Source organism: Callorhinus ursinus, unplaced genomic scaffold, assembly GCF_003265705.2.
Source record: "Callorhinus ursinus isolate GAN/ISIS: 27379988/994484 unplaced genomic scaffold, GSC_fseal_2.0 scaffold19, whole genome shotgun sequence".
In the NCBI taxonomy this organism is placed as follows: Eukaryota; Metazoa; Chordata; class Mammalia; order Carnivora; family Otariidae; genus Callorhinus; species Callorhinus ursinus.
Genome location: NW_027397081.1, coordinates 897,210 through 923,465, shown reverse-complemented (window position 1 = coordinate 923,465; position 26,256 = coordinate 897,210). Strand labels below are relative to the sequence as shown.

Below are 26,256 nucleotides of genomic sequence, written 5' to 3'. Positions count from 1 at the left end.
ATGTTGTGAATGTCCTTAAGTAAATGAAGGAAAGGGGATTGCAGGGAGGCTCAAAGAACAAAAAGGAAAAAGAACTATTTACTAAGGTGAAAAACATATGCTCTCCTTAAAAACAAGACAAGGGCTCGAGGCATTGAGAAATGATCCCTGCAGTGTGGCTTGCAGTACACATCGGTCCACGTCGCGCTCAAGATCTAAATCAATCCCTGCTCTTGTGGATTGCCCAACAGGATTTTCTGGCGTCGGCAGGTTCACATGATGGCGGGGATCCGGCCCAGCACCATTACCAGCTCCTTCCCCCAGCTTATGTCCAACGTGGATGCAGCTTACGAAGTGGCCGACAGGGGCACCGCTTACTTCTTCAAAGGTACCCTACAGATCCGTGAGGTACAGGAACGGTGGGGTGCCCAGCGTGTTGGGAACAGCTGGTACTGGGAGCATTTGGTGAGGGATCGTGGAGCGTGCTCGGGTCACTCCTCCTCAGGTCGGCCATGAAATGCCGCTCTGTTGTACTATAACAATGGCAGGAAGGACAATGACTCTCACAATGTTCTTAGAGCCAACACTCTGCCCTGGAGAGGCACCATGCTAAGTGACAATGCCCAGGGGGGCTATAAACCTGGTCCCCGCCCCTCAAGGTGGCATGGCATGCCCCACTGAGAGCCTCTAGTCAACAAAAGCCAACGTGGCACCCCATGTGAGGAGAACACCTGTGACTCTGGGAGGTGGGCACGGTGTCAGTCTCTGGCTCCAGCCCTTTACTATCAGAGTGACTTTGGGGAATTATCTAACTGCTCTGAGCCTTCATGTCTTCCTGGCTTATAAGTAGTAATATCAACCTCAAAGATGCGTTGGTGGCTAGCCAATGGGCGTTATCCAATAGGTGGTACCTGTCAATTTTAGCTTATTTTTCCTGATGCTGGGGGATGAGGGTACAAGGCCAGTGCCAGCTTACAAATCACAGCATTTGTCCATCACATGCCCCTTCTCTCCCATGCATATATATGAGACTGAAATGAGGCTATACACATGAAAAGTATCTTGAAAAAAAATTAATGTGTGAAATTTAAGACCCAATTGTATCAAAATTATTACTTTGCTAAGGCATCACTAGAGATGTTTGCCTCCAGAGTAGTTTTAATTGAATAAAAGCCTATACGTTGGGTTACAGCCATGGCAACTATCCCATAAACTACTCCCATTTGGGATCCTGCATAGAAATCCTCATGAGTGAAGTACATCGCCGAGTGGTACAGAGTTTTTCTGAACTTTAATTTCTGTTTTCAGGCCCCCACTACTGGATAACAAGAGGATTCCAAATGCAAGGTCCTCCTCGAACTATTTATGACTTTGGCTTCCCAAGGTATGTGCAGCGAATAGATGCTGCTGTCTATCTCAAGGATGTGCAGAAGACCCTTTTCTTTGTGGGAGATGAATACTACAGGTATGGCTTTTCTCCTTTTGATTGTCCAGATATATTCAATGGGAAGAAAAAATCCTTTTGCAGAAAAGAATGCAAAGCAAGTTTGCGATCGGCCCATTGACTCCTCTTGGCCCCTGGGATGCCATTTACTCATGGTTGATACGGTCTCTAAGATATGAAACCACCCAAATAACTGAAGCATTCATTCATGAATCCCATTGTTTGTTCTCTAGCACATGAAACATCCTAATCCTTCATGCATTTATTAACTGGACCTCCAGTGGCCTAAAAGAGTGGACACAGCATCCCCAAATACATTGCTAGCCACAGGGAATGCCTCGGGGTAAAACTGACTCCTTGTTATGTGGGTACCAATGCATCCCAGAATATTCTGTGATTTTGTGCAAAATGGATGTAGTCGTGACTGTGGGGCTCTTTGAAGGAAAGTTCTGCTGAAAGGAAAAGCCCTTATTGCTAAGTCTTTTTATCCGACCCAGAATGTGAAGACTCTTCTTACCCAAAGTGGATCATACACAATTGTCCTGCAGACCTGAGTAAGGTGACATCTGTCATCCAGTCACTGTGCACAGGGTCACACCTCATTCCACCTGCTGGGTTTCTATCCTTAACTGACTCATGTGAAGGGTGAGCAAGGTCTGCCTCTGCACACTTCCCCCCTACTCCCAGCTCTCATGTCCACAGTACTTGTTCATCTGAACCTCAGAAGAGAGAAGTAAAAACAACAGATTCTAAGCAGTTGACTATGCTAAATAGTTTAATTTTTTTTCAGATTTTATTTATTTATTTTATTTTATTTTATTTTATTTATTTGAGAGAGAGCACAGAGGGAGAGGTAGAGGGAGAAGCAGACTTCCCGCTGAGCAGGGAGCCCAACATAGGGCTTGATCCCAGAACCTTGAGATCATGACCTGAGCTGAAGGCAGATGCTTAACTGACTGAGCCATCCAGGTGCCCCAATGCTAAATACTTTAGGTCCATGATAGGATCTGGTTGGAAGCAGGAGAGTACCCAACTTTGGTCCATGGGTTTTCATTTTATTTTATGTCACTTATTTAAGTTTTAATTTAAATTCCAGTTAGTTAACATACAGTGTAATATTAGTTTCAGGAGTAGAGTTTAGCAATTCAACACTTCCATCCATCACCCGGTGCTCATCACGACAGGTGCGCTCCTTCATCACCAGCACCTGTTTCCCCCATCCCCCACCCACCTCCCCTCTGGTCACCATCAGTGTGTTCTCTGTAGTTCAGAGTCTGTTTCTTGGTTTGTCTCTCTTTCTTCTTTTTCTCCTTTGCTCATTTGTTTTGTTTCTTAAATTCCACATCTGAGTGAAATCATATGGTATTTGTCTTTCTCTGACTGATTTATTTCACTTAACATAATACTCTCTGGTTCCATCCATGTCATTGAAAATGGCAAGATTTCATTCTTTTTGACAGCTGAGTAATAATCCATTGTATATCTATATACCACATCTTCTTTATCCATTCATCTGTCGATGGACATCTGGGCTCTTTCCATGGTTTGGTTATTGTTGGGAATGCTGCAATAAACATCAGGGTGCATATATCCCTTCAAATTCATATTTTTGTATCCTTTGGGTAAATACCTAGTAGTTCAGTGCCTGGGTCGTAGGGTAATTCTATTTTTAACTTTTGGAGGAACATCCATGCTGTTCTCCAGAATAGATGCACCAGCTTGCATTCCCACCAACAGTGCAAGAGGGTTCCCTTTCGTCCGCATCCCCGCCAACACCTCTTGTTTCCCATGTTGTTAATTTTAGCCATTCTGACTGGTGTGAAGCAGTATCTCATCGTGGTTTTGATCTGCATTTCCCTGATGATGAGTGATGTTGAGCATCTTTTCATGTGTCTATTGAGCATCTGGTTGTCTTTTCTGGAAAAATGTCTATTGTCTTCGGCCCATTTTTTCATTGGATTATTCATTTCTGGGGTATTGAGTTTAATAAGTTCTTTATATATTTTGGATACTAACCCTTTATCAGTATTTGCAAATATCTTCTCCCATTCCATAGGTTACCTTTTAGTTTTGTTGATTATTTCCTTCTCCGTGCAGAAACTTTTAACTTTGATGAAGTCCCAATAGTTTATTTTTGCTTTAATTTCCCTTGTCTCAAAAGATATGTCTAGTAAGAAGTTGCTACCTCTGATGTCAAAGAGGTTACTGCCTACGTTCTCCACTAGGATTTTGATGGATTCCTGTCTCACATTTAGGTCTTTCATCCATTGTGAATTTATTTTTGTGTGTGGTGTAAGGAAATGGTCCAGTTTCATTCTTCTGCATGTTGCTGTCCAATTTTCCCAACACCATTTGTTGAAGAAACTGTCTTTTTTCCATTGGGTATTCTTTCCTGCTTTGTCAAAGATTAATTGATACATAGGTGTGGGTCCATTTCTGGGTTCTCTGTTCTGTTCTATTGATCTGTGTCTATTTTTGTGCCAGTGCCATACTGTCTTGATGACTGCAGCTTTGTAATATAACTTGAAGTTCTGACCTATGATACCTCCAGCTTTGCTTTTTTTTTTTTTTCTCCAAGGTTGCTTTGGCTATTTGGGTTCTTTTGTGCTTCCATACACACTTTAGGTTTAAGGTTGGCATTTATGTAGATTGCTTTGGGTAGCATAGACATTTTAACAATATTTGTTCTTCTAATCCATGAGTATGGAATGTCTTTCCATTTCTTTGTGTTTTCAATTTCTTTCATCAATGTTTTATAGTTTTCAGAGTACAGGTCTTTAAACTTCTTGGTTAGGTAGATTCCTAGATATCTTACTGTTTTGGTGCTATTGAAAATGGGATGGATTCCTTAATTTCTCTTTCTGCTGCTTCATTATTAGTATACAGAAATGCAACAGATTTCTGTACACTGATTTTGTATCCTGTGACTTTTATCTGTTCTAGCAGGTTTTTGGTGGAGTCTTTTGGGTTTCCTACATATAGCATCATGTTGTCTGCAAATAGTGGAAGTTTGACTTCTTCCTTGCAATCTAGATGAATTTTATTTCTTTTTGTTGTCTAATTGCTAAGGCTATAACTTCCAGGACTATGTTAAACAACAGTGGTGAGGGACACCTGTGTGGCTCAGTCAGTTAAGCAATCAAAAGTCTTGATTTGGGCTCAGGTCATGACCACAAAGTCATGAGATTGAGCCCCACGTTGGGCTCCTCACTCAATAGGGAGTCTGCTCAAGATTCTCTCTCCCTCTCCATCTGCCCCTCACCCCTACAATAAATAAATAAAATCTGTAATAAAAAAAAATAACAGCTGTGAGAGTAGACATCCCTGTCTTCTTCCTGACCATAGAGAAAAAGCTCTCAGTTTTTCCCCATTGAGGATGGTATTAGCTGTGGGTTCTTCATATGTGGGCTTTATGATATTGTGGTATGTTCCCTCTATCCCTACTTTGCTGGGGGTTTCTCTCATGAATGGATGTTGTACTTTGTCAAATGCTTCTTCTGCATCTATCGAGAGGATCATATAGTTCTTATCCTTTCTTTTATTAATATAGTTTATCACACTGATTGATTTGAGAATACTGAACCACCCTTGCAGCCCAGAAATAAATGCCACTCGATTGTGTTGACTGTGGTGAATAATTTTTTTATTGTACGGTTGGATTTGATTTGCTAGTATTTTATTGAGAATTTTTACATCCATCTTTATCGGGGATATTGACATGTAGTTCTCTTTTTTAGTGGGATCTTTATCTGGTTTGGTATTGGTAATGCTGGCCTCATAGAATGAATTTGGAAGTTTTCTTTCCTTTTCTATTTTTTAGAACAGTTTGAGAAGAATAGGTGTTAATTCTTCTTTAAATGTCTGGTAGAATCCCCCTGGGAAGCCATCTGGCCCTGTACTTTTGTTGGTTGGGGGATTTTTGATTACTGATTCCATTTCTTTGCTGGTTATCAATCTGTTCAAGTTTCCTATTTCTTCCTGTTTCAGTTTTGGTCATTTATATGTTTCTAGGAATTTATCCATTTCTTCCAGGTTGTCCAATTTGTTGGCATATAGTTTTTCATAATATTCTCTTAAAATTGTTTGTATTTCTGTGGTGTTGGTTGTGACCTATCCTCTCTCATTTGTAATTCTATTTATTTGGGTCCTTTCTCTTTTCTTTTTGGTAAGTCTGTCTAGAGATTTATTAATTTTATTAATTTTTTCAAAGAACCAGCTCCTGGTTTCATTGATCTGTTATATTGCTTTTTAGTTTCTCTATCATTTATTTCTGCTCTAATCTTTATTATTTCCCTCTGTCTGCTGGCTTTAGACTTCTTGTTCTTCCTTCAGCTCCTTTAGGTGTAAGGTTAGGTTGTGTACCTGAGATTTTTCTTGCTTCAGAGGGTAGGCTTGTATTGCTACATACTTCCCTCTTAGAACCACCTTTGCTGCATCCCAAAGGTTTTGAACCATTGTGTATTCATTTTCATTTGTTTCCATGTATTTTTTAATTTCTTCTTTTAATTTCCTGGTTGGCTCATTCATTGTTTAGTAGGATGTTCTTTAATCTCCATGAATTTGTGGTCTTTCCACTTTTTTTCTTGTGGTTGACTTTAAGTTTCATAGTTTTGTGGTCTGAAAATATGCACAGTATGATCTCAGTCTTTTTGTACTTGTTGAGGCTGATTTGTCACCCAGTATGTGATCTATTCAGGAGAAAGTCCCATGTGCACTCGAAAAGAATGTATATTCTGCTGTTTTAGGATGGAATGTTCTGAATATATCTGTGAAGCCCATCTGGTCCACAGTGTCACTCAAAGCCATTGTTTCCTTGTTGGATTTTCTGCTTAGATGGTCTGTGCATTGATGTGAGTGGGGTGTTACAGTCCCCTACTATTACGGAATTATTATCAATGAGTTTATTTATGTTTGTTCTGAATTGTTTTATGTATTTGGGTGCTCCCAAGTTGGATGCATAAATATTTATAATTGTTAGATCTTCTTGTTGAATTGTCCCCTTGATGATTATGTAGTGCTCTTCTTCATCTCTTGTTACAGTCTTCGTTTTAAAGTCTAGTTTGTCTGATAGAAGTACCTCTATCCTGGCTTTCTTTTGCAAGAGAGATGGTTTTCCATCCCCTCACTTTTGATCTGCATGTGTTTTTAGGTCTAAAATGAGTCTCTTGTGGGTAGGAGACTCTTATTTTTTTTATCCATTCTGACACCCTGTGTCTCTTGATTGGAGCATTTAGTCCATTTACTTTCAAAGTCGTTATTGATAAATATGTATTTGGTGCCATTTTATTACTTGTTTTGTGGTTGTTTCTGGAGCTTTTCTCTGATCCTTTTATCTTTGTCACTTTCATGTTTTGCTGATATTTTTTAGTGATATATTTGGATTTCTTTCTCTGTATTCTTCATGTTTATTAGTGATTTGTGATTTGTGGTTACCATTAGGTTTGTGTATAACCTCCTTGGCATACAGCAGTCTGTATTAGGTGGATGGTCATTTAAGTTTCAACCCATTCTTTTTTCCTCTCCTCCCCATGTTTTAGGTATATGTTACTGTATTTTATATCCTTTCTTTGTGAGTTCCTTGACTGATTTCTTACAAAAATATTCATTTTTACTGCTTTTGTGTTTCCTGCCTTTATACTGTCACTTTGGGTCTCTCCTTTCCACTCAAAGAGGCCCCTTAGATATTTCTTGCCGGGCTGGTTTAGTGGTCACCAACACCTTCAGTTTTCATTGGTCTGGGAAGCTCTCCAACTCTCCTTCTGTTTTGAATCATAGCTTAACTGGCATCTCACCTATTTTCAATAACCATTTCTATGGCATAAAAGAAATTTATAAATAAGTACATTATGATCTTCTTCCACCTGACTGATATCTTCTCTAGTCTGGCCCTGAGAAAACAGTATACCAGATATATTTCATGAAGAGGAAAATTTATTTTCTAGAAATGAATGCCAAACAAATGTAGACTGACTCCAGGCCCCTGCGGGCCCTGGGAGCATTGCTCAGAGTATCATGTGGTGTCCTGATTTGTCATTTCCAGTCCAATGATTAAACCACCAAGCCAGCTATTTTTCTTTAGAACTTCCTTTCTGGATTCCTGATGGTAATTCATTTATTAAGCTCCAAATAGCTGCTGGGCAGATTCTCCCAAGTCTTTTCTTTAAGATAAGGGGCTGGAATCACAGTGCTGACATACAGGAAGATAGGTATTGAGAAACCCAACCCCCACTGTGGGTTTTCAGAGAATGAGACTGAAGATGCACATATAAGCATGTGTGTGGGAGTGGGAGGGCATTTATGTTGTGATTACTCAGTTAATTTCTCAAAGATTGCTCACAGCCTGACTCTCACTGGGGGGATTATCCACTCTCCCATTATTTCAGTTCTCCATTCAGTGCCTGGTCTTTGGACTAATCTACCATCCACCAGCAAAGCATGCACCTCCAGCCAGGCAGAAGTGAGGCTTAGCAGCTAACACAAGAGGCTTGATGAGAGGTTTTTAATTCTCTGTAAATGTAAGCTTGGGGAGGGAGAGTGTCTCTGATTTTAACAAGGCCTGATTCCCCGCTGAGGAAATCACAGTGCACCTTTCCAACTAAGTTTCTGTGAGTGTCTGTTAAGGAGAAGTCTTAGCAATCTGGATAAAACAGATTCATTAAAAAGTTGGTCTAAGGGATTAACTGAAATATCAAAGACTCATTTTGATGTTAAGGGAAGGGAATCACAGAAGGTACTTTTAAAATTAACCTTCTGAGGTTCTTGAGAGTATTAAGTGAATAACGCATGTAGAAACTAGCCCAGAGCCTGGCACATAGTAGGTGCTCAAATAGAGTAACTGTTCAGTAATTGTAGGAGCTTATACGGTAATCAGCGAATACCTGCTTCAGAAGTTGTGATAATTAACAAATGATTGTTTAAAGCTCAATAGTTCTCGGAGCAGCAATCCAGGCAAAGAGCAGCTCAAAGGGAATTTCCTTTTGAAAGACCGAAGGCCCCAACATTGCACTGAAACTCCTGCTTTTGGCAAAGCATAGACAGTCCTTTCACCAGTGAGAGTCCTCTGTCGGACGTCCTCCAACACACTGGTTTCTGCGCTAAAGCATAAAGCAAACAACCTTGACCTACAGCTTAGAAGTTCAGAAAAGCTGTTATAAGCCACTACATTAACGAACCCCCCCAAACTGCACACCCCCATTTTAGCAAAGCCTCACAGGTAGAACATCTTACTGTCACATTAAGCCATGTATTGATGAGAATTATGTTTGGCTGCTGGTAAGAGACCCGAAAGTAACTGTGGTTGAAACACATAAAGGTCTGTTTTTCTCACATACATAACACATCCGAAGTTTAATAGACCTAGAGCTAACTCAGTGAGTCCACCACCACCAGGGACCCAAGTTCCTTCTAACACTGTGCCCTACTGTTAACATGGAGATAGCACTCTCGTGGTTGCCCTAAGACCCAAGTGGCCAATGAACTTCATTCCTTCTAAACAGGAAGAAGGAGGAAATGGGAGGAAAAACCAAAGGAGACGGATGTTCTGTCAATAAAGCACAGGGCCGTACTCAAAAAACACACAAGGCCAGAGTTACAGACCAAGTTATAGACCAGGAATTTGGTTGACAGCATGTTAGGACTTATTTCCCTTAGTCATTCATCACGACCTTCTTCGGTCCTCATGCTAGGTCAGTCTGTGACACAAATGATGTGTCGAGATAAAGGAAGTCTCTGGATACGCTTGTTGTCAGGGAGAGTCTCCATGAACTCCCAGGGTGGAACCAGTTTAACGAATGACGGGCCATGGGAATGCTATTGAAGAACTTCCCCCACTGAGGATGGAGGATTGCCTTGGGGCCAGGTTGGTTCAGGCTCTAGGAGTGAGAGCCCACATGTCGGTGTGGTAGTAACTCCCCGGGGAGCAGCCCCAGGGAACTACAAGGTAAATCCAAAAGGGAGCTCTACCATGCTAATGCCACCACACATTACATGATGTGCCGTGTAAACTCACCAAAAGGGCTTCTTCCCCATTCGCCCGCTGGCTTTTACTCCTTCCTTTCCTCTTCCTGGCAGGCCCAAACGATCCAGCCAGTTTTTCTTTCTTTACATGACTTCCATTACCTTTGGCTAATTTCTCCCTGTAGATATTCTCTCTTGCTTACCAACAGCAGGGCAGTGGCTACACCAGGGAGTTCCTGGGGACCAGAGGTCCATCAACTCCATCATCCTTGGAGGCAGTCAGTGTTTTCTGAAGTTTGTGTAAAGTGATGTGCAAATCTAGGGGCCCCAGCCCCTTTCTATCCCTAAGTCAGTCTTTCTATGCAGACAGACTAGAGAGATGATTGATGCAAAATAAGACACATTCTCTCCTTCCTAGATGCCCCACGTACACTGAAAATTGAGTGTTTATTTAAGGATTTTATAGTTAGTCACCACAGAGAAATAGGTAATAAGTAATAAAAATAAGAAAGATGGGTAGTTCAAAATCTTCTTTTTTTAATCTTAAGTTTTTTAAACTGCATTACCAAACTACCACTTTCAATCTACGTATATTAGACAAGATTTTGCATCAGGCTCCGTACTAGGACCTTACCACTCAGGAGAGAGCACAGAGTTTGCTGCCTGAGAGTGTGGACAGGAGTAGCAGAGTGCTCATCTCAACTCTCACAGCCATCATTGGGCAACCTGGATTGCCTTTCTGTTTTGGTTTAATCTTCTTCAAAAGGGAGATGGAAATGGCATCTGCTTCATAGGGCTGTGGGAATGGAGGAGAAAACTGTGAGACTCCCATCACATGATAAATAGTCAGTTTGTGTTGGGTGCTATCCACACTCAACAAGGCCTACAGTTGAGAGTAAATGCACAGGGAAATAATTAAGAGTAGTCCAAGTGTGATAGGTGTCCTGAGAGAAGACTGCATGGAGATCAGTGAGGCAAAACAAAGAAGAAATGGCCAACGCTAGTAAAGGTGTCAAGAAAGAACCCTCAGAGGAAGTGAGGACTGCCCTTCATCTTGAGAGGGGAGTAGGAGTTTCCCAGGCCGGAGGTAGGAGGGCAGTGTGGCTTCCAGGCAGAGACGGCAGTTGAAGCAAAGGCACTGGGGCATGAAATCACCCATGTATGTGGGGAAAACCTCAAGCGGTTCAGCATGATAGCAGCATGGGCTAGAATGAGAGACGTGGCCCAAGGAGAAAGAGGGTGTCGATGATGGAGGGCCTACGCCTTTCCAGGGAGACCAGTGTGAATTTATAGAAAAAGAGGAATATCTTTAACTGTCCTAAATAAGCGAGTAACCCAGGAAGGTTTGTGTTGTAAAAATACCCCTCTGGCAGCAGCGTGACAGGAGCAGAGGGGGACAAGATGGGAAGTCAGCTAAACCAGGGAGGCCAGAAAGTCATGGGCGACATCTGCAAAGTGCTCAAAGAAAAAACTCTCAACCAAGAACCCTACATTCAGCTAAACTATCTCAAAAATGGAGACCAAAGAAGACATTCCCAGATAGACAATAACAGAGAGAATCTGTTGCTACATACTTGCCTTACAAGCAATACTAGAGAAAGTTCTTCAGGATGAAGGGAAGTGACCCTGATGGTAATTTGAATCCACATTAAAAAAACCCAAAGAGCAGTAGTAAATGTAATTATGTAATCATGAAAGATAGTCCAAAGGTATATTTCCTCCCTTTCCTTCTCTTAACTGATTTTAAAACTAACTGTTTAAAACTGCACACACATATATATATATTCATATATATAAAATTGTACTGTTGGGCCTATAACATACCAAAACATAATATATTTGTCAATAACAGCACAAAAGCACTGGGTGTGAGGAAAACTGTATTAAGATAGGGAAATGATATCAAATGCTAACTCAAATTCCCTGGAGCAACAAAAGAAAGCAGAAATGATAACTAAAAAAGTTAATATATCAAAGACTATAAATATATATATTTTCTCTCCTTTCTATCAGCTTCTTAAGAAGACATTAAATTGTATAAAATCGTAATTAGAGCAATGTATGTTGGGGGTTTGTAACATAGACAGACATAAGATATATAAAAACAAGACCGTCAAAGGGAGGGACAAAGTATAGACTTACAGGAGTTCTGAATCTCCCTGGAATTAAGCTAGTATAAATCTGAAACAGTTTATGGTAAGTTAAGGTATATGTGATATGCTCTCTACCAACCACTAAGGAAATAACTTTTTAAAATGTAGTGACAAAATCGTGAAAGAAATTAAAATGGTACATTGGAAAATTTTCACTAATGCAAAAGAAAGCATTAAGGAGGAAAAAAGGAACCAAAAAGACATAAGACATGTAGAAAACAAAAAGTAAAGTGGCAGATATAGATCCAATTATATCAATAATATTAAATGTGAATGGATTAAACAATATAATCAAATGACAGAGATTATTAGACTGGATAAAAAAAAAAAGACCAACTATAGGCTATTGATAGGAGACACATTTTATATTCAAAGATACAGAGAGGTTGAAAGTAAAAAGATGGAAAAAATATCTATCATGCAAACAGCAACCATAAGAAAGTCAGAGTGGCTATGCTAATATCAGGCAAAACAGACTTTCAATAATGAATAGAGCAACTAGACAGCAAGACCTATAAGGAACAGAAGCCATGAAGATCACTATAAACCAACAGGACCTAGCAGGTGTCTATAGAACACTTTGCACAAAAGCAGAATACACATTTTTCTCAAATGCTTATGGAGCATTGCCTAGAAGAGGTGACGTGTTAGGCCACCACACACGTCTCCAAAAATTTTAAACAACTGAAATCATATAAAATATCTTTTCTGATCACAGTGAAACAAAGCTACGAATCAATATGGGACGGAAAACTGGAAAAACTACAAATATGAGGAAATGAACATACTCTAAAACAATCAATGTGTCAAAGAGGAGATTACAAGAGAAATTAGAAAATACTTAAAGATGAATGAAAACAAAAACCTAGTATTTGAGAACATATGGATGCAGTGAAAGCAGGACCCAAGGGAAATTTATGTCTCTAAATGCCCATTAAAAAAAGGATCTTAAGTCAATAACCTAACCTTCCACCTAAGACACTAGGTAAAAAAAGCAAATGAAACCTAAAGCAAGTGGAAAGAAGGAAATAATAAAGATTGTGGTGGAAATAAATGACATAGAAAATATTATAAGCAATTTGAGGAAATAACAAAACTAAGTTTGGTTCTTTGAAAAGATCAACAAAATTGACAGATTTCTCATGGGACTGACCTAGTTAAAAAGAGAAGACTCAAATTACTAAAATCAGAAATGAAAAAGGGAACATGACTACCAATCTTACAAAAATTAAATGGACGATAAAGGATTCCTATGAATAACTGTATGCCAGTAAATTTGATAACTGAGCTGAAATGACAAATTACTGGAAAGATACAAAGTGATGAAGCTGAGTCAAGAAGAAATAGCCTGAATTAACCTACAACAAGTTAAGAGATTTAATTCATAATCAAAAAAATTATCCATGAAGAAAAGCCCAGGTCCACAGGTTTCAGTAGTGAAATTCATTAGTGCCAATTTTTCACATACTCCTCTAAAAAATAGAAGAGGAGGGGTCATTCCCCAACTCATTGTACCAGGGCAGCATTACCCTAATACCAAAAACAGACCAAGGTATCACAAGGAAATAAAACTTCAGAGCAGTATCTTTTGTGCATATGGATGCAAAAATCCTCCAAAAAATAGCAAACCAAATCCAGCAGCATATAAAAAGAATTACACACCATGACCAAGTGGGATTTTTCCCAGGCATACAAGGTTGGTTTAACTTCTGAAAATCAAATAATGTAATACACCATATCAATAGAATAAAAAACAAAATCCATATGATAATCTCAATAAACACAGAAAAAGCATTTGACAAAATCCAAACCTGTTGCAAAATAAAAACTACTCAACAAACTAGAAACAGAAGGACAATTTCTCAACCTGATGAAAGGTATCCATGAAAACCCACAGCTGATCTCATACTCAGTGGTGAAAGCCTGGATGTCTTCCCCTAAAATCAGGAACAAGACAAACATTTTCACACTCACCACTTCTATTCAACATTGTACTAGAGGTTCCAGCCGGGGCAATTAAGCAAGAAGGAATAAGATAAAAGGCATTCAGACTGGAAAGGAAGTAAAACTATTTCTATGTCATGTGATCTCTTATATAGAAAAGCCTAAGGAATCCTCCAAAAAACCTGTTAGAACTAAGTTCAGCAAATATGCAGGGTATGAGTTCAGTATGCAAAAATCAATTTTAGTTCCGTACACTTCAATGAATAATCCAAAAATGAAGAAAACAATTCCACTTATGATAGTATCAAAAAGAAAAATAATATTTAGAAATAAATTTAACAGAAGTAGAAAACTACAGCCTGAAAACAACAAAACACTGTTGAAAGAAATTAAACAATTAATCTAAATGGAAAGAGATCTCATGTCTGTGGATCAGAAGCCTTAATTTTTTTTAAGATTTTATTTATTTATTTGAGAGAAAGAGAGAGCATGAATAGGGAGGAGGAGCAGAGGGAGAGGGAGAAGCAGACTCCCCACTGAGCAGGGAGCCCGATGCGGGACTCGATCCCAGGACCCCAAGATCATGACCTGAGCCAAAGGCAGACGCTTAACTGACTAAGCCACCCACGCCCCAAGCCTTAATATTTTTTAAATGACAACACTCCCCAAATTGATCTACAGGACTCAACACAATCCCTATCAGAATACCACTGGTTTCTTTGTAGAAATTGATAAGCTGATCTTAACTTCATATGGAAACTCACAGGACCCAGAATAACCAAAATATCTTGAAAAAGAAGACCAATCTGGAGGACTCAGAATTCCCAATTTCAAAACTTACTACAAACCAAGAGTAATCAAGACAGTGTGAACGTGAGGATAGACATATAGATGAATAAAATTGACAGTCCAGAAATAAACCCATGTATCTATGATCAGCTGATTTCTGACAAAGATGCTAAGGCCATTCAATGGGGAAAGAAGAAAATGAAGAAGTAAAGCAGAAATGAATATTCAGGAGTTCCATTTTGTACATGTGGAACGTGACACGCTGGTGAAACCCAAGAATGGAAATGTCCAGAAGAGAGTTCTCTATTCAGGTCTCAAGCTCAGAGAATTCAGGCTGTTAATACAAATGTGCATTTCATCAAACAATCCGGCCATCGATATTTTTCAACATTGTTACATAGGCTTGTTTCAAAATCCTCGTAGGCAGGGTTCCTAGCCCACATTTTGGAGGGAATGGGGCATCAGTACACCCGGGGGTTAGGTTTCCCATCCCTGACCACTCTCCTTCTCCAAGGAAATCACAAAGGTCCCGTCCTCCCTGAAAGCCTTGTCATTCCCAACTAAAAGTGGATTATGAATTTCAAAGGGGATTCTGGGTTTCCATTTCACTAGAAAGGTCTCCTTGAAGAAATTTCTTGAAAACATATATTTTAGATCAATAAATTCCCCTTTTTGCCTTCCTTTCTCACATTTTCCTTAAGCCACCTTTTGCAGACACAACTCCCCATTTGGTACTTCAAAGGAGGCAGGATGGGGTCGATTTTGCCACGGTCGTATGACAGAAACCATCGTAATTGACACACCAGAAATTCCTAACAAATCTAAATTCAGAGCATAAGATTAAACAACATGCAAGCACTTTACCAAAATAGTCCCCAAGCCCTTAGATGACCAAGGTGGAGAGTAAGATAATATATCTGAAAAAAGCACCTCACATCTATGGCTCTATGACATTGCCAGTAAAGATTAACGGCCAGGAATGATTTCTGTAATATCTATGCCTATTAATCAATAGTCAGTGATGAAACAGAAGCCCGTACAGAAAAGAAACATAGTTACAGGTCGATCATTTTTACTTGGTATTTAGGTTTCACAAACAAGACCTCAGTCATGAGAAAATGCATGCAATGATTTCCGCAGGTCCCTAGTATAGAGTAGATGCACAATAAAAAGGCTGTTCTTTCCTTAATATTCTAGTCCAGCTAGTATTTATTGATGGTTTATTATGTGTTAGGAATCCTCCTATTTCCTCATATTCTCTCATTCTCCCATCTGCCTTCTCAACGATCTTGAGAAGTAGGCATCCTTATCTCCATGAAACAGTTAGAAACATGGCATCTCCGAGAGCTGAGTCATTAGCTCCAGGTCACCCAGCTAACGAGCGGTCCCCCTGAGGCTGCGTTTCACACCATCTCAGTCCAGACCCGGAGGCCCTCGCCATCAACCACACACAGTCTTCTTTGTTCTTTTCACCATGTATCTACCGTCAATCACATACCCACACTGGTGATTCTCACCCTGTCTTTTAACTTCCTTTTCTATTATCCTCCAAAAAATCTGCAACAGAACAGTAGACCTTCTCAATCCTAGGCCCTTCTTGCCTGCGTTCTCTGGACTACCCCCACGTTGCCCGGCCCTTCTTTCTCCACCTCTTCTCAACCTTGACTCCACGGCGGAATGTTATCTGGAGGAGGAGGTGTGTTGGAAGACTAGGTAAAGATTAAGCTCCTTGATGACTTAGGAGCTCAGACCAAATCACGAAGTTTACTCACGCTCATCCTGGCCAGTCAGTTAATGGTTCTTGGAGCCCTGGGTGTGTCTATGTACCAGGCATGTGCATGCGTGTGTGCATGCATGTGTGCAAATTGTCTCTCATCCTCTATGACCACTGTTTTCCAGATTAGGAAACCGGAGCTCAGAGCACTTTCCCCTATCACAGAGCCCAGAGATAACAGAGTCAGCTCAAACCCAGAGCCATCCGATTGTATGCTCTTTGCTCTATAACAGAAATCCTCAAATATCTGTCCACAAACCAAGGGCTAGATTATCACAAAGTTTCCACCAATCCACAGCAAAATAAGAACAGAACAATATTATAAACGTAGGGGGTGTATTCTGGGTAATGTGTAAGACACATTATTGGCAAGAACCATCTTTTATGCTGAGATTATGTCCTTTCTGCCTTGTTGGTGTTAAAGTTTCTTTTCTTTGTGAAATGATAATGAAAATAGGTGGTAATTTTTTTTTTTTGATGGCCTGATGGTAATGTCCTTACTTGGTACCATGAAAAGTACGTAACTCTATGGTAGCTTTGTAGGTCCCATCTATACAACGTCAACCAACAAAGTCCTAATGAAATATTTATATGTTATCAGCTAATCCCGAAATGGCGATTTGTGTTTCAGACTGATACTTTGAAATAGATTGTGTTAAGAGTCATACTCTTTAGAAAGCAGTTATAGGATAAGCAAAGGGCAGAGAGGAGGCTAGCCCGTAGGGCAGGGGTCTGTTAACTACATAAGTGGTAGAAGGAGCAGAGAAAAGAAACAGTGATTTCACAGTTTCCCCAAGCATTTTGCCTGGGTGTTTATAAATGTGATTGAGAATTAAAATTCCCAGCTAGATGTTGTTTCTCTAAAATTTCTCCTGAAAAAAAATTTGTTTAAGATCTTATTTATTTTATTTTAGAGAAAGAGCATGAGTGGGGGGAGGAGCAGAGGGAGAGAATCTCCAGCAGATGCCATGCTGAGCGTGGAGCCCCACGCAGGGCTTGATCTCAAGACCCTGACATCATGACCTGAGCCAAGATCTAAAGTCGGGGGCTTGACAGACTGAGCCACTTGACAGACTGGAACATTTTTTACATATAATATTATTACCTCCATTATCCTCTGAACAGGTATATATAAGATTTTAGGTGTCACCACCACCTAACCTAAGCAGACAGATAAAAGAGAAAGATCTTTCTTCCATACCTTTCTATTGGATTAATAACCACTATTCTCTCTTTAAAACATACTTCTGTATTTAAACTGTTTCTCTCTTCTCAAGAAAAAAGCTATTTGCTCTGTCCTTTGATCCTTTCCAGTCCTCCCCATCCAATTTAAATAGAATACAGCAGACCCCCACTTGGAACAGTTGCCCTACAGGGAGTCTTTAATCAGTCACTTGCTGGGAACTAAGAACACATTTTGCCATAAAACAATATAAATGGTGATGACGTTCTCAACATCCCTCCCAAATGTTTGCTTACCGTGCACAAGGGTTAGGCACAGCCCTAGTTTAAAAGCTCAGCTTCAAGTCCTCTGTTCAGAGCAGACAGAGGTGAATGGACACCTGAAAGCCGGGCCACCGCTCTCCCTGAGCACGGGGTCTCCTGCTCCAGCCCCTCCCTCGACGCAGTCCCCCACACCTGCAGACCCATCCTCACTCTGCCCTCTCCCCTGCATCCCCCTCCCCAAATACTGAAGCTTTAGAATTATCCTCCTCACTCTCTCCCGCCAAAGCTTCCGTTTCCTCCGCACAACTGTCTCAGGGAAGCGAGAGAAGAAAGCAGCCTAGCCAACGAAGGTTAATATGTGAACAATTTTTAATAAGGGACTCCAGATTTCAGACAGTGGAAGGAGGCGAACCTAAGAGATGCAGGCCATGGTGGGGTGGGGCACTGTGCCCTGGCTGTTCCTTTGTTTTCCTTCCGTTTTTCCCTGACTCCACTCCTGAGACGTTGCAGTCTCTCGGATGACACAGGTGCCCGTCGCGGATGCGGTGTCGGCGTTTCTGATGAGTGGGACACAGGGAATGTTTTCCATCTCTATCTCTGCCATAGTGACTCGCAGAGCTCGGTTTTCCCCTTTGCCCACTGGAAGGTTCTAATGACCCTCCCGAAAAGGGCATCTGGAACAGTCAGCCTCCACACTCCCCCAAGCAGCTCAACCCGCTAGTCACACTGGCCTGAATACTTCTTTGCCAACGTGCAGTCCTGCTCACGGTCAAGAGGGATCTGTCCCCGGCCGTGGGCGAGGAGGTGGGCGTCTGCAGCTGCAGGAAACGGCTCGGGGCTCCAGGCACCAGCAGAAACTGTCTGGCCTCTTGGTGGGAAAGGAGTGGGGTGTGCACCCTGGGAATGCCCCGGCCGGGGGCTCTGTGCCGATGAAGAAGGAACTTTCTCACTCTTGAGACTGCATAACTGCCTACATCCTGAGCCCATACCCATCATGCTGATTCACACAAGTCACAGTCTTTTGTACAAGGGGCAGCGTGGGTGACAAAGATGTACATTAAACATTCTTCTGAGTTGCCGTTGCATGGTACCTGCTGATCCAGAAAGAGAAACTGAATCTACTATTTGGTCAGGTGTATAATGTTCCCAGGAAACAAAAGCAATTTAATTCCATTCACCTGATTGAAAAGGCAGAGGCTCAGTTATCTGAGATTTTCTTGCTACTTATTTTTACCTACTGACTGTTTGCATATGTGTTTATTCATTCACTGTGCGTTGTTTGTCCAGTCCCTCCTCTACAGATACATAGCAAAGGAGCCCATGAATAAAAGCCCATGAAGGGCTTTCAGCTGATTCTTGGATAAGAATCCAAGCCCAGAAATACTTACATGGAGTGGGGTGGGGGATCATTGCAACAGAAAATAAAGCAGAAAAATACATGTAGAGTTCCTTTTGAAAGGCAACATATCTTTTTTTAATTATAGGAACATGTTGCTATAATATATAAATAATTCTAAGACTTATTCTAAGAATATATCTATTTACAGACTATTTAGAGCAAATGAGCAGTCCTAGAAGCTAAGGAACTTGGGAGAGAAGTGATGCAGTGTGTGTGTGTGCACACGTGTGTATGCATGCGTGTGTGTGTGGCAAAGCGAGGCACAGAGAGACACACAGACACACATCTAAAGTAAGACACAAGTCAGCCCTGCCTAGTGATGTCTCACTAGCACCGTGTCACCTACAATCAATAAAAACCTCTTATTAACATTATTTATGGAATAATACTTCTTCCAGCTATGATGAAAGAAAAAGGAAAATGGAAAAAGACTACCCAAAGAACACAGAAGAGGAATTCTCAGGAGTTAATGGCCAAATAGATGCCGCCGTGGAACTAAATGGTGAGCATCTCCACCAAAATCTTTGTGGAAAAACTGTAACAAGAAATCTGAGCTCTGCTTTAACCTATGACAAAACAGGTTTCCAGATGGGAGTCCTTGGTTCCGAGTCCCTTACAAATTTAGGTAACCAGATCAGCTATTAGAAAGAGTACAAAATGTCTACCATCGAGACTCTTTCTGTGCCAATAGCCAGTTTTAGAAGTATAGCTTCAGTCCGTAAGTTGGTTACATCTTAAAGCCCACCCAGTCAAAACTGCCTCTTTCTTCTTGAAAATGCACATACTGTCAACCTTCCCAGAGCCTTTCCCCACCCCCTCACCCAACTCCTGAAATTTAACACAGAGTGGGGAAAGCTGAACTGAACAGGGTTGAGTAAATGTGACTGAATCTTGTGGACCAGCCAACACCTTCTTCCTGCGTCTAGAGCACAGAGCTGGCCCCTGTTCAGAAATGCAAAGAGAGTTCCAGACACTTTCCCTGCTCCTGTGGGATGGCTAATAGCTCTGGGAAATGCCCCTCCGTCCAGCAGAGATTACAGTACCAGAACCAAGGCAGTCTATGACTTGGTGCTGAGTGGAGCGCAGACCTCACAGTGACTGCAAGAAGTGAACTGAGAAAGAGGAGAACCGGCATCCACAGTGGGAGTTTGCACGGTGGGACTTCAGCTGAGCTTTAGGGACGAGTTAGAGGTTTGGGCAGGGACAGAAGAGGGGGGAATTCCCTGGAGGGGAGCAGTGGCTCCAACACAGCTGAGCCCCACCTGCTGGGTAAGCACCACTGGGAGAAAGGTAAGGAGCAGGGACGGAGAAGAGGGAGGTGCTGGGCCCTCGGACTCCATGAGAGCCGGGCACAGACCAGCAGCTACCACCTGGCATGTCCCCAACACCCCTCTGGAGCCACCTACAAACCCTCCCTTTATGGATCTGCAAGTCATTTTCAGTAACTACATTTTCACCTTTGTCTCTTTTAGGCTACATTTACTTCTTTTCAGGACCAAAAGCATACAAGTATGATACAGAGAAGGAGGATGTAGTCAGTGTGCTGAAATCTAGCTCCTGGATTGGTTGCTAAACAGAAAGGTCTAGTGTTTTCTGGGGAGTGCTCATGACCGCCAGCAGCTGGTCCCTGGACCGCAGGGACTGAAGCAGGGTGTGGGATAGGGATTCTTCCCCCGGCCTTCAGTCCTACGGGCAGCTTAGAGTTCATCGAAAATAATTACACTTCTAAATGTTGTCATGATTGCAGATTCATAATTCTAATCTAAATGGGCAATTTCTGTATGGTCAACTTCACATAAAATCAGAACTGACACAATGCTTTCTTCCATGAGACACCCACTGCCTTTTATTTTTCTTACCTGATATATGGAGGCAAACTGATAAATTCGGCTTTTATTACCAAGAAGACACCTATTTGTGGATTCCCTGACACGTATTATAACTCTTTCTAATAGGCAACATCATTGCCGTGCGAACTGTAATCACTCTTTATTAAGCTTTTGTGGCCTCTGCATTCATTGTGATGAATACAGATCTGTCCATCTTTACCTTGGACACATCACAAACAAAATACCATGTAAATCTTGCTTCTCGTTGTGTGTTGGTTCGCTCCGTGTACTCACTGGTCTTTGAAGTAGGTCGTAGCGGGCAAACCTATTCAAGTGAATTTTCACGCTAGGCAAGAGATGGACACTTGGCAAGAGGAAAACTTTTAACAAAAGCCAATAAAAATGTTGTCTAAGAACAGGTCCTCATTTCTCTTAATATTTACTGGCTTCAGTCACACTTGATTTGGCAACAAACTGTACCTAGCAGAAACCCAAAACCCGAGATAGGATCGTGAGCACGCAGACCCAGGAGAAGTAACAGTAACTCACTGCATTTCCTGCTTCCTGACAATAAAACACCCACCGAGAACCGTCTTTAACCCTTCCGAGGGAGTCTCTCCGGACTGGTTTTCCATTTAGGGGAGTCTCTCTGTTTAGTTTTTCTTACTTCAAGCTAAGCCTTTTCTCTTTCTTACCTACTCATCAGTACAGGGAAAACACAGCTGTTTGTCATTGTTATGACTTTTTTTAACCTTACCCTCTAGAATGTAAGGATTCTAAAGATTAAGGGAGTCTAAAATTAGATGATAAATACATTTAGCGTACTTCATGGGCCGCCTGGAATATCCACAGCGCTCCACACATCACTGATTAAACTGGTGTCACAGGATGAAGAAGGGGTGGGGCCGTCCCTGGCCGTGACTCCCAGCCTCCCACTTGGTTTCTGTTACTGAAAGTGGCTATTTATACAAGCAGATGTTGAATCTTTGACGGTTGAAGACAAACTCTAGCACGCTTGCTTTCCAATGTCAACTGCCTTGATTGAGGAAGCAAAGTCGCTTTTGCAAAAACAGCCAGTGGAGGAGACGTGCATGATGGCAATGAGCAGGGAGTAAAAGCAGCCTGGCGGCTCCAAAAGGCTAAACACAGAGTAAGCAATACGTGAGCATTTCCACTCCTGGACGCACACCTGTGAGACCGGAAGACGCGCGCACAGACATGGATGACGCTTGAAAACAGGACGCTAAGAAACCAGATGCAAAAGGCCACCGACTCTAGGCTTCTGTTTCTATGAAATGTTCAGAATAAGAAAATCACAGAGACGGAAAGCTGATGGGTGCTTGCCAGGAGTTGGGGGAGGGGCGATGGACAGTGACTGCTAAGGGGCCCGGGGGTTTCTTCGTGGGGTGATGAAAATGTTCTGGAAGTGATGATGGTGATGTTTGCACAACTCTGTGAATATACGAAAAGCCATCGAATTGTACATTTTAAGTGGATAAACTGGATGGTTTGTGAACTGCATCTCAATAAACCTGTTGTCTTAATAATAATAATAAGCAAGGAGCTCCAGGTTATGTGATGATCTCTGCACGGCAGGCCCTGGCCAACTGCGGCAGGGACCACACGGCAGTGAAGCATTAGCCCGAAGACATCTGGGGCTAAGCTCCACCAGCCAGAAGTCCTCCTGGTGCCCAGGGCTTGCCCGGGGGCATGCATAGTGTAGACACCTCACTAAATAAACGAACATTACTGAAAGCAAAATAGCATGTGCTCTGAGGTCTGACTGGCTTCAAACCCAGATCTGTTATTTTTAGCTGTGTGGTGTTGGTCAGTTCCTTAATCTCTGTCTCAGTCTCTTCCTTTGTAAAATTAGAATGGAATAGTCCTTACGTCCTAGAGATATTTAGAGGCTTAAATATATAAGCTGAAATATACAAAGCCCTTAGATAGTCCCTGGTGCCCTTGAGGGGCTCTATGATTGCTGTTTTGAAGCAAGTCGAAATAATTTTGTTTTGAGATATTTCAGGGAATTTGTATATATCCCTCGAGATAGATGAAGACACACGAGTTCTATGGCACCACGAAGATTGATGACCAGTGACCTGACCCTAGCACAGACCCTAGCAATGGTCAGACGGAGGAGAATTTCCTAGGTAAAACCAACAGGACCTGCTCCTAAAGTGTATTTTGCAATTAAGAAAAAGCGCAGGGTAAAGAACGACTCTACGGTTTCGGGGCTTAGCGAGTGGGAGAGCGGTGTGCAATCTGGAATCAGCTGGGCGTGAGTTGCCCATTCGACGGGCCGGGGGGGAGGCCGGACCAGGTGGACAGATGGGGACCCATGAGTTCCAGGAGGAGGTGGGGCTGGAGAGAGACCCTGAGAGTCACCGCCTTTCTGCTGCTGTCCAGGACCCCAGGAGCCCCCACCCCACACACTAGCATGGAACTCGGGGCAAAAATGGATTCTACAAGAGTGAGAAGGCAGGTGAAAGCAATCTCCGGTGGCTTTCCATCACATGCAGTGCTCAGTCTACTGACCCGTTCTCTGTCCCCGCTTCAAGAACATGGTTCAGGGGTGCCTGAGGGGCTCAGTCGGTGAAGTGGTTAAGTGTCTGCCTTTGGCTCAGGTCATGATCTCAGGGTCCTGGGATAAAGCCCCACATCGGGCTCCCTGCTCAGCGGGGAGTCTGCTTCTCCCTCTGCCACTCCCCCTGCCTGTGCTCAATCTCTCTCTCTGTCAAATAAATTAAAATCTTATAGAAAAAGAGAACATGGTTTAATGCTCAACAAGAGGCTTGGGTTTTCTTTTTTTCTCGGTTTTTATGTTTCTTGGTACAAAAATCAAAGCACAAATCACAAAAGAAAACACAAAATCTTAAGGATTGCTCTCCTAAAAGAAAGTTGTTGGTCATCTAGGAATCTTAACTGAATACAGTAAAAGAACTTTCAAGACTTTTCAAAAATCCGTTTGTTCCTAGAGTGAAAACACCTCTGTAACGTCAGCAGACCTTACAGAGAAGGTGACTGGCAAGGTGTGTACCAGATTCTTCCGTCTTTGCCTGCAAACCAGAGTCCCTGTGTCTCTACCACAGGCCATGAGGTTTCCGGTCCCCAAATCAATGTTCCATCCAAAGTTCCTGCCTGGAGCCCAGTCCGGGCGGCCAGTGGAGCTTGTTTCGGAGGGTCTGTCCTGCTCCCCAGTGGACCAGCGTGCCAGGGGCTGGGACAAATGCCAGATGGGAAACCCTTTCCTGCCCAACCTAGGGTATGCAGCCAAGCCTCTGCCTCAGTCTCCCCTCCCAGCACACGGGTTCCTAACCCTGCTTCGAACCCCACACCACTTGGCTAGTGTCCCAGAACTGTAGTCAGCACTACAGGTTTTCAAGCCTCATTGCACACCAGTGTGCTTTGAGACTCACAACAACCCCGGGAGGTGTTGCTACCCTCACGGTCATGCGCTAAGCCCAGAAATGGGCGTGAGCTCGTGCAGGGAGCACAGTCGATGCTAAGGGATTGCCAAGTGAGCCGCATGGACCACACCCGCTATAGGAACCCAAGCAGTTCAAAGAGGCGAGAGGGAAGGAACGAGAAAAGAAGGCTTGGATTCTCCTTCCTACAAAGGAACATGAGCTCAGCTCTGTCGTTCTTCACATCAGTACACCCAGGGGTTAGGTTTCACCGACAGGACTTGCACCTTTCCAGAAGTGCAACCACATCATCAATCTCAAGCCCCCCTCTCTTCCTCTGCCAATTACAAGTTATCACAGAAACATGTGGACAAGTTTCAGCTGGCTCAGATTTCACTGAAAGAAACAGGCTTCTTGTATTTATCCCTTTATTTTTTTTTTAATTTTTTATTTATTTGACAGAGAGACACAGCGAGAGAGGGAACACCAGCAGGGGGAGTGGGAGAGGGAGAAGCAGGCTTCCCGCGGAGCAGGGAGCCCGATGTGGGGCTCGATCCCAGGACCCCGGGATCATGACCCGAGCCGAAGGCAGACGTTCAACGACTGAGCCACCCAGGTGCCCCTTTTTATTATCAATTAAATAAAATGACTTTCCAAATATTCGACAGACCTTGTGCGATTCCCAGAATAAACCCCACTTACTCAAGATGTTATTATCCTCTTTATATATTTATATATTGCCGGCTTTGTTTTGCTAACGTTTTGTTTAAAATGCTCGCATCTGTGTACATGAGGGGTATCAGCTGGAGATTTTCTTTTCTGATATTGGTTTGGTTTCGATATTTGGTGTATGCCGGTCTCAATGAGTTAGGAAGTATATCTTCTCCACCATTACATGAAAGAGCTTGTCGATGGTCAGTATTTTTTTTCCTTGAATGTTTAATAGAATTTACAGTGAAGCCACCTGGGCCTGGAGTTTTCTTTGGGAAGGTTTTCATTATAAACTCAATTTCTTTCATTCATCTAGGGCTATTCCGGTCTTCTGGTTTCCCAGTGTCCGTTTTAGAAATTATATGTTTCGGAGAAACTGTCCATTTCAGACAAGTTGTCCTTTGACTTAACACATGATCAAATTCTTATCAATGCTCTCTGTGTGTTCAGACAGCTTTTCAGTATGTGAGCTGTTTCTGGACACCTTGCTCTCCAGAAATGTCGCACTAATTTCCTCTGTGAGCTCCCATTTCCGTGGGATTATCGGTTTCTGGCTGTGGGAAGGGTGAAGGCCCCCATCTCAGTTTGGCCTTCTTGCTGAGTTTAGAAACTGGGAAGGAATTGAGGCACCTGAGGGCGGGGTGCTCAGGGATGAAGTCTGGGCTCAGCCACTCTCATCGATCAGCCTCATCGTGGATCTCCCTCTCGGAATCGTCTCAGCAATTCAGCATCAGGCTCTGCAGATTTCTGGGGGCTGCTGCTGTGTCTGTATGTTTCTAGGGTCTGGTCTGGACAGACTGAGAGGGAGGATCTTTCAGGAGCTGGTCAGGCTGACTCTGCATCTTGGTAGTGACTTCTCGTCTGTGTTGGCATCCAGCATCAGTTCCACATTAACTGATTCAACAGCTTTTGTTGAGCATCTACTTGACCCAGGTATCACATCAGCGAACAAAACAAAAGCTCCTGCCCTTAGGGAGCTTCCAAGGAAGACAGGCAATAAGCAGTATACATAACAAGTGCTTAAATTACATAGTGTGTTAGGGGACCCATGGGTGGCTCAGTTGGTTAAGCGTCCACCTCTTGATACTTGCTCAGGTCATGGTCCCAGGGTCCTGGGATCGCGCTCAGCGGGGAGTCTGCTTCTCCCTCTTCCTCTGCCCCTCCCCCTGCTTGTGCTTGCTCTCTCTGTCCCAAATAAATCAATAAAATCTTTAAATAAATTATATAGTGTGTTAAAAGATGATAAATTCTAAGGAAAAAAATAATTGTAGAGCAGTGTCAATGGATTGGGACTAGGGGGTTAGGGGGAAAGTTTGTAATTTTAAGTCTGATAAGCCAGGGAAAGCCTCACTGAAAAGGTACAAATTAACTAGTATTTTCATGAAAAAAACAAACCCATTTCTTATTTAAAAATTAAACGAAATG

The 26,256-nt window shown here is 42.3% G+C and overlaps 1 protein-coding gene across 1 annotated transcript in view; it reads left to right on the top strand.

Annotated features, from left to right (window-relative positions):
* Positions 1-22,234, top strand: part of MMP20 (matrix metallopeptidase 20) — a 50,105-nt gene extending 27,871 nt beyond the window's left edge. Inside the window, exons 7-10 of the mRNA XM_025893880.1 lie at positions 231-367; positions 1,288-1,444; positions 19,283-19,386; positions 20,357-22,234. Coding sequence (XP_025749665.1) covers positions 231-367; positions 1,288-1,444; positions 19,283-19,386; positions 20,357-20,457 — 499 coding nt within the window. The 3' untranslated portion in view covers positions 20,458-22,234. The remainder of the gene's footprint in view (positions 1-230; positions 368-1,287; positions 1,445-19,282; positions 19,387-20,356) is intronic.
* Positions 22,235-26,256: the final 4,022 nt, after the last annotated feature.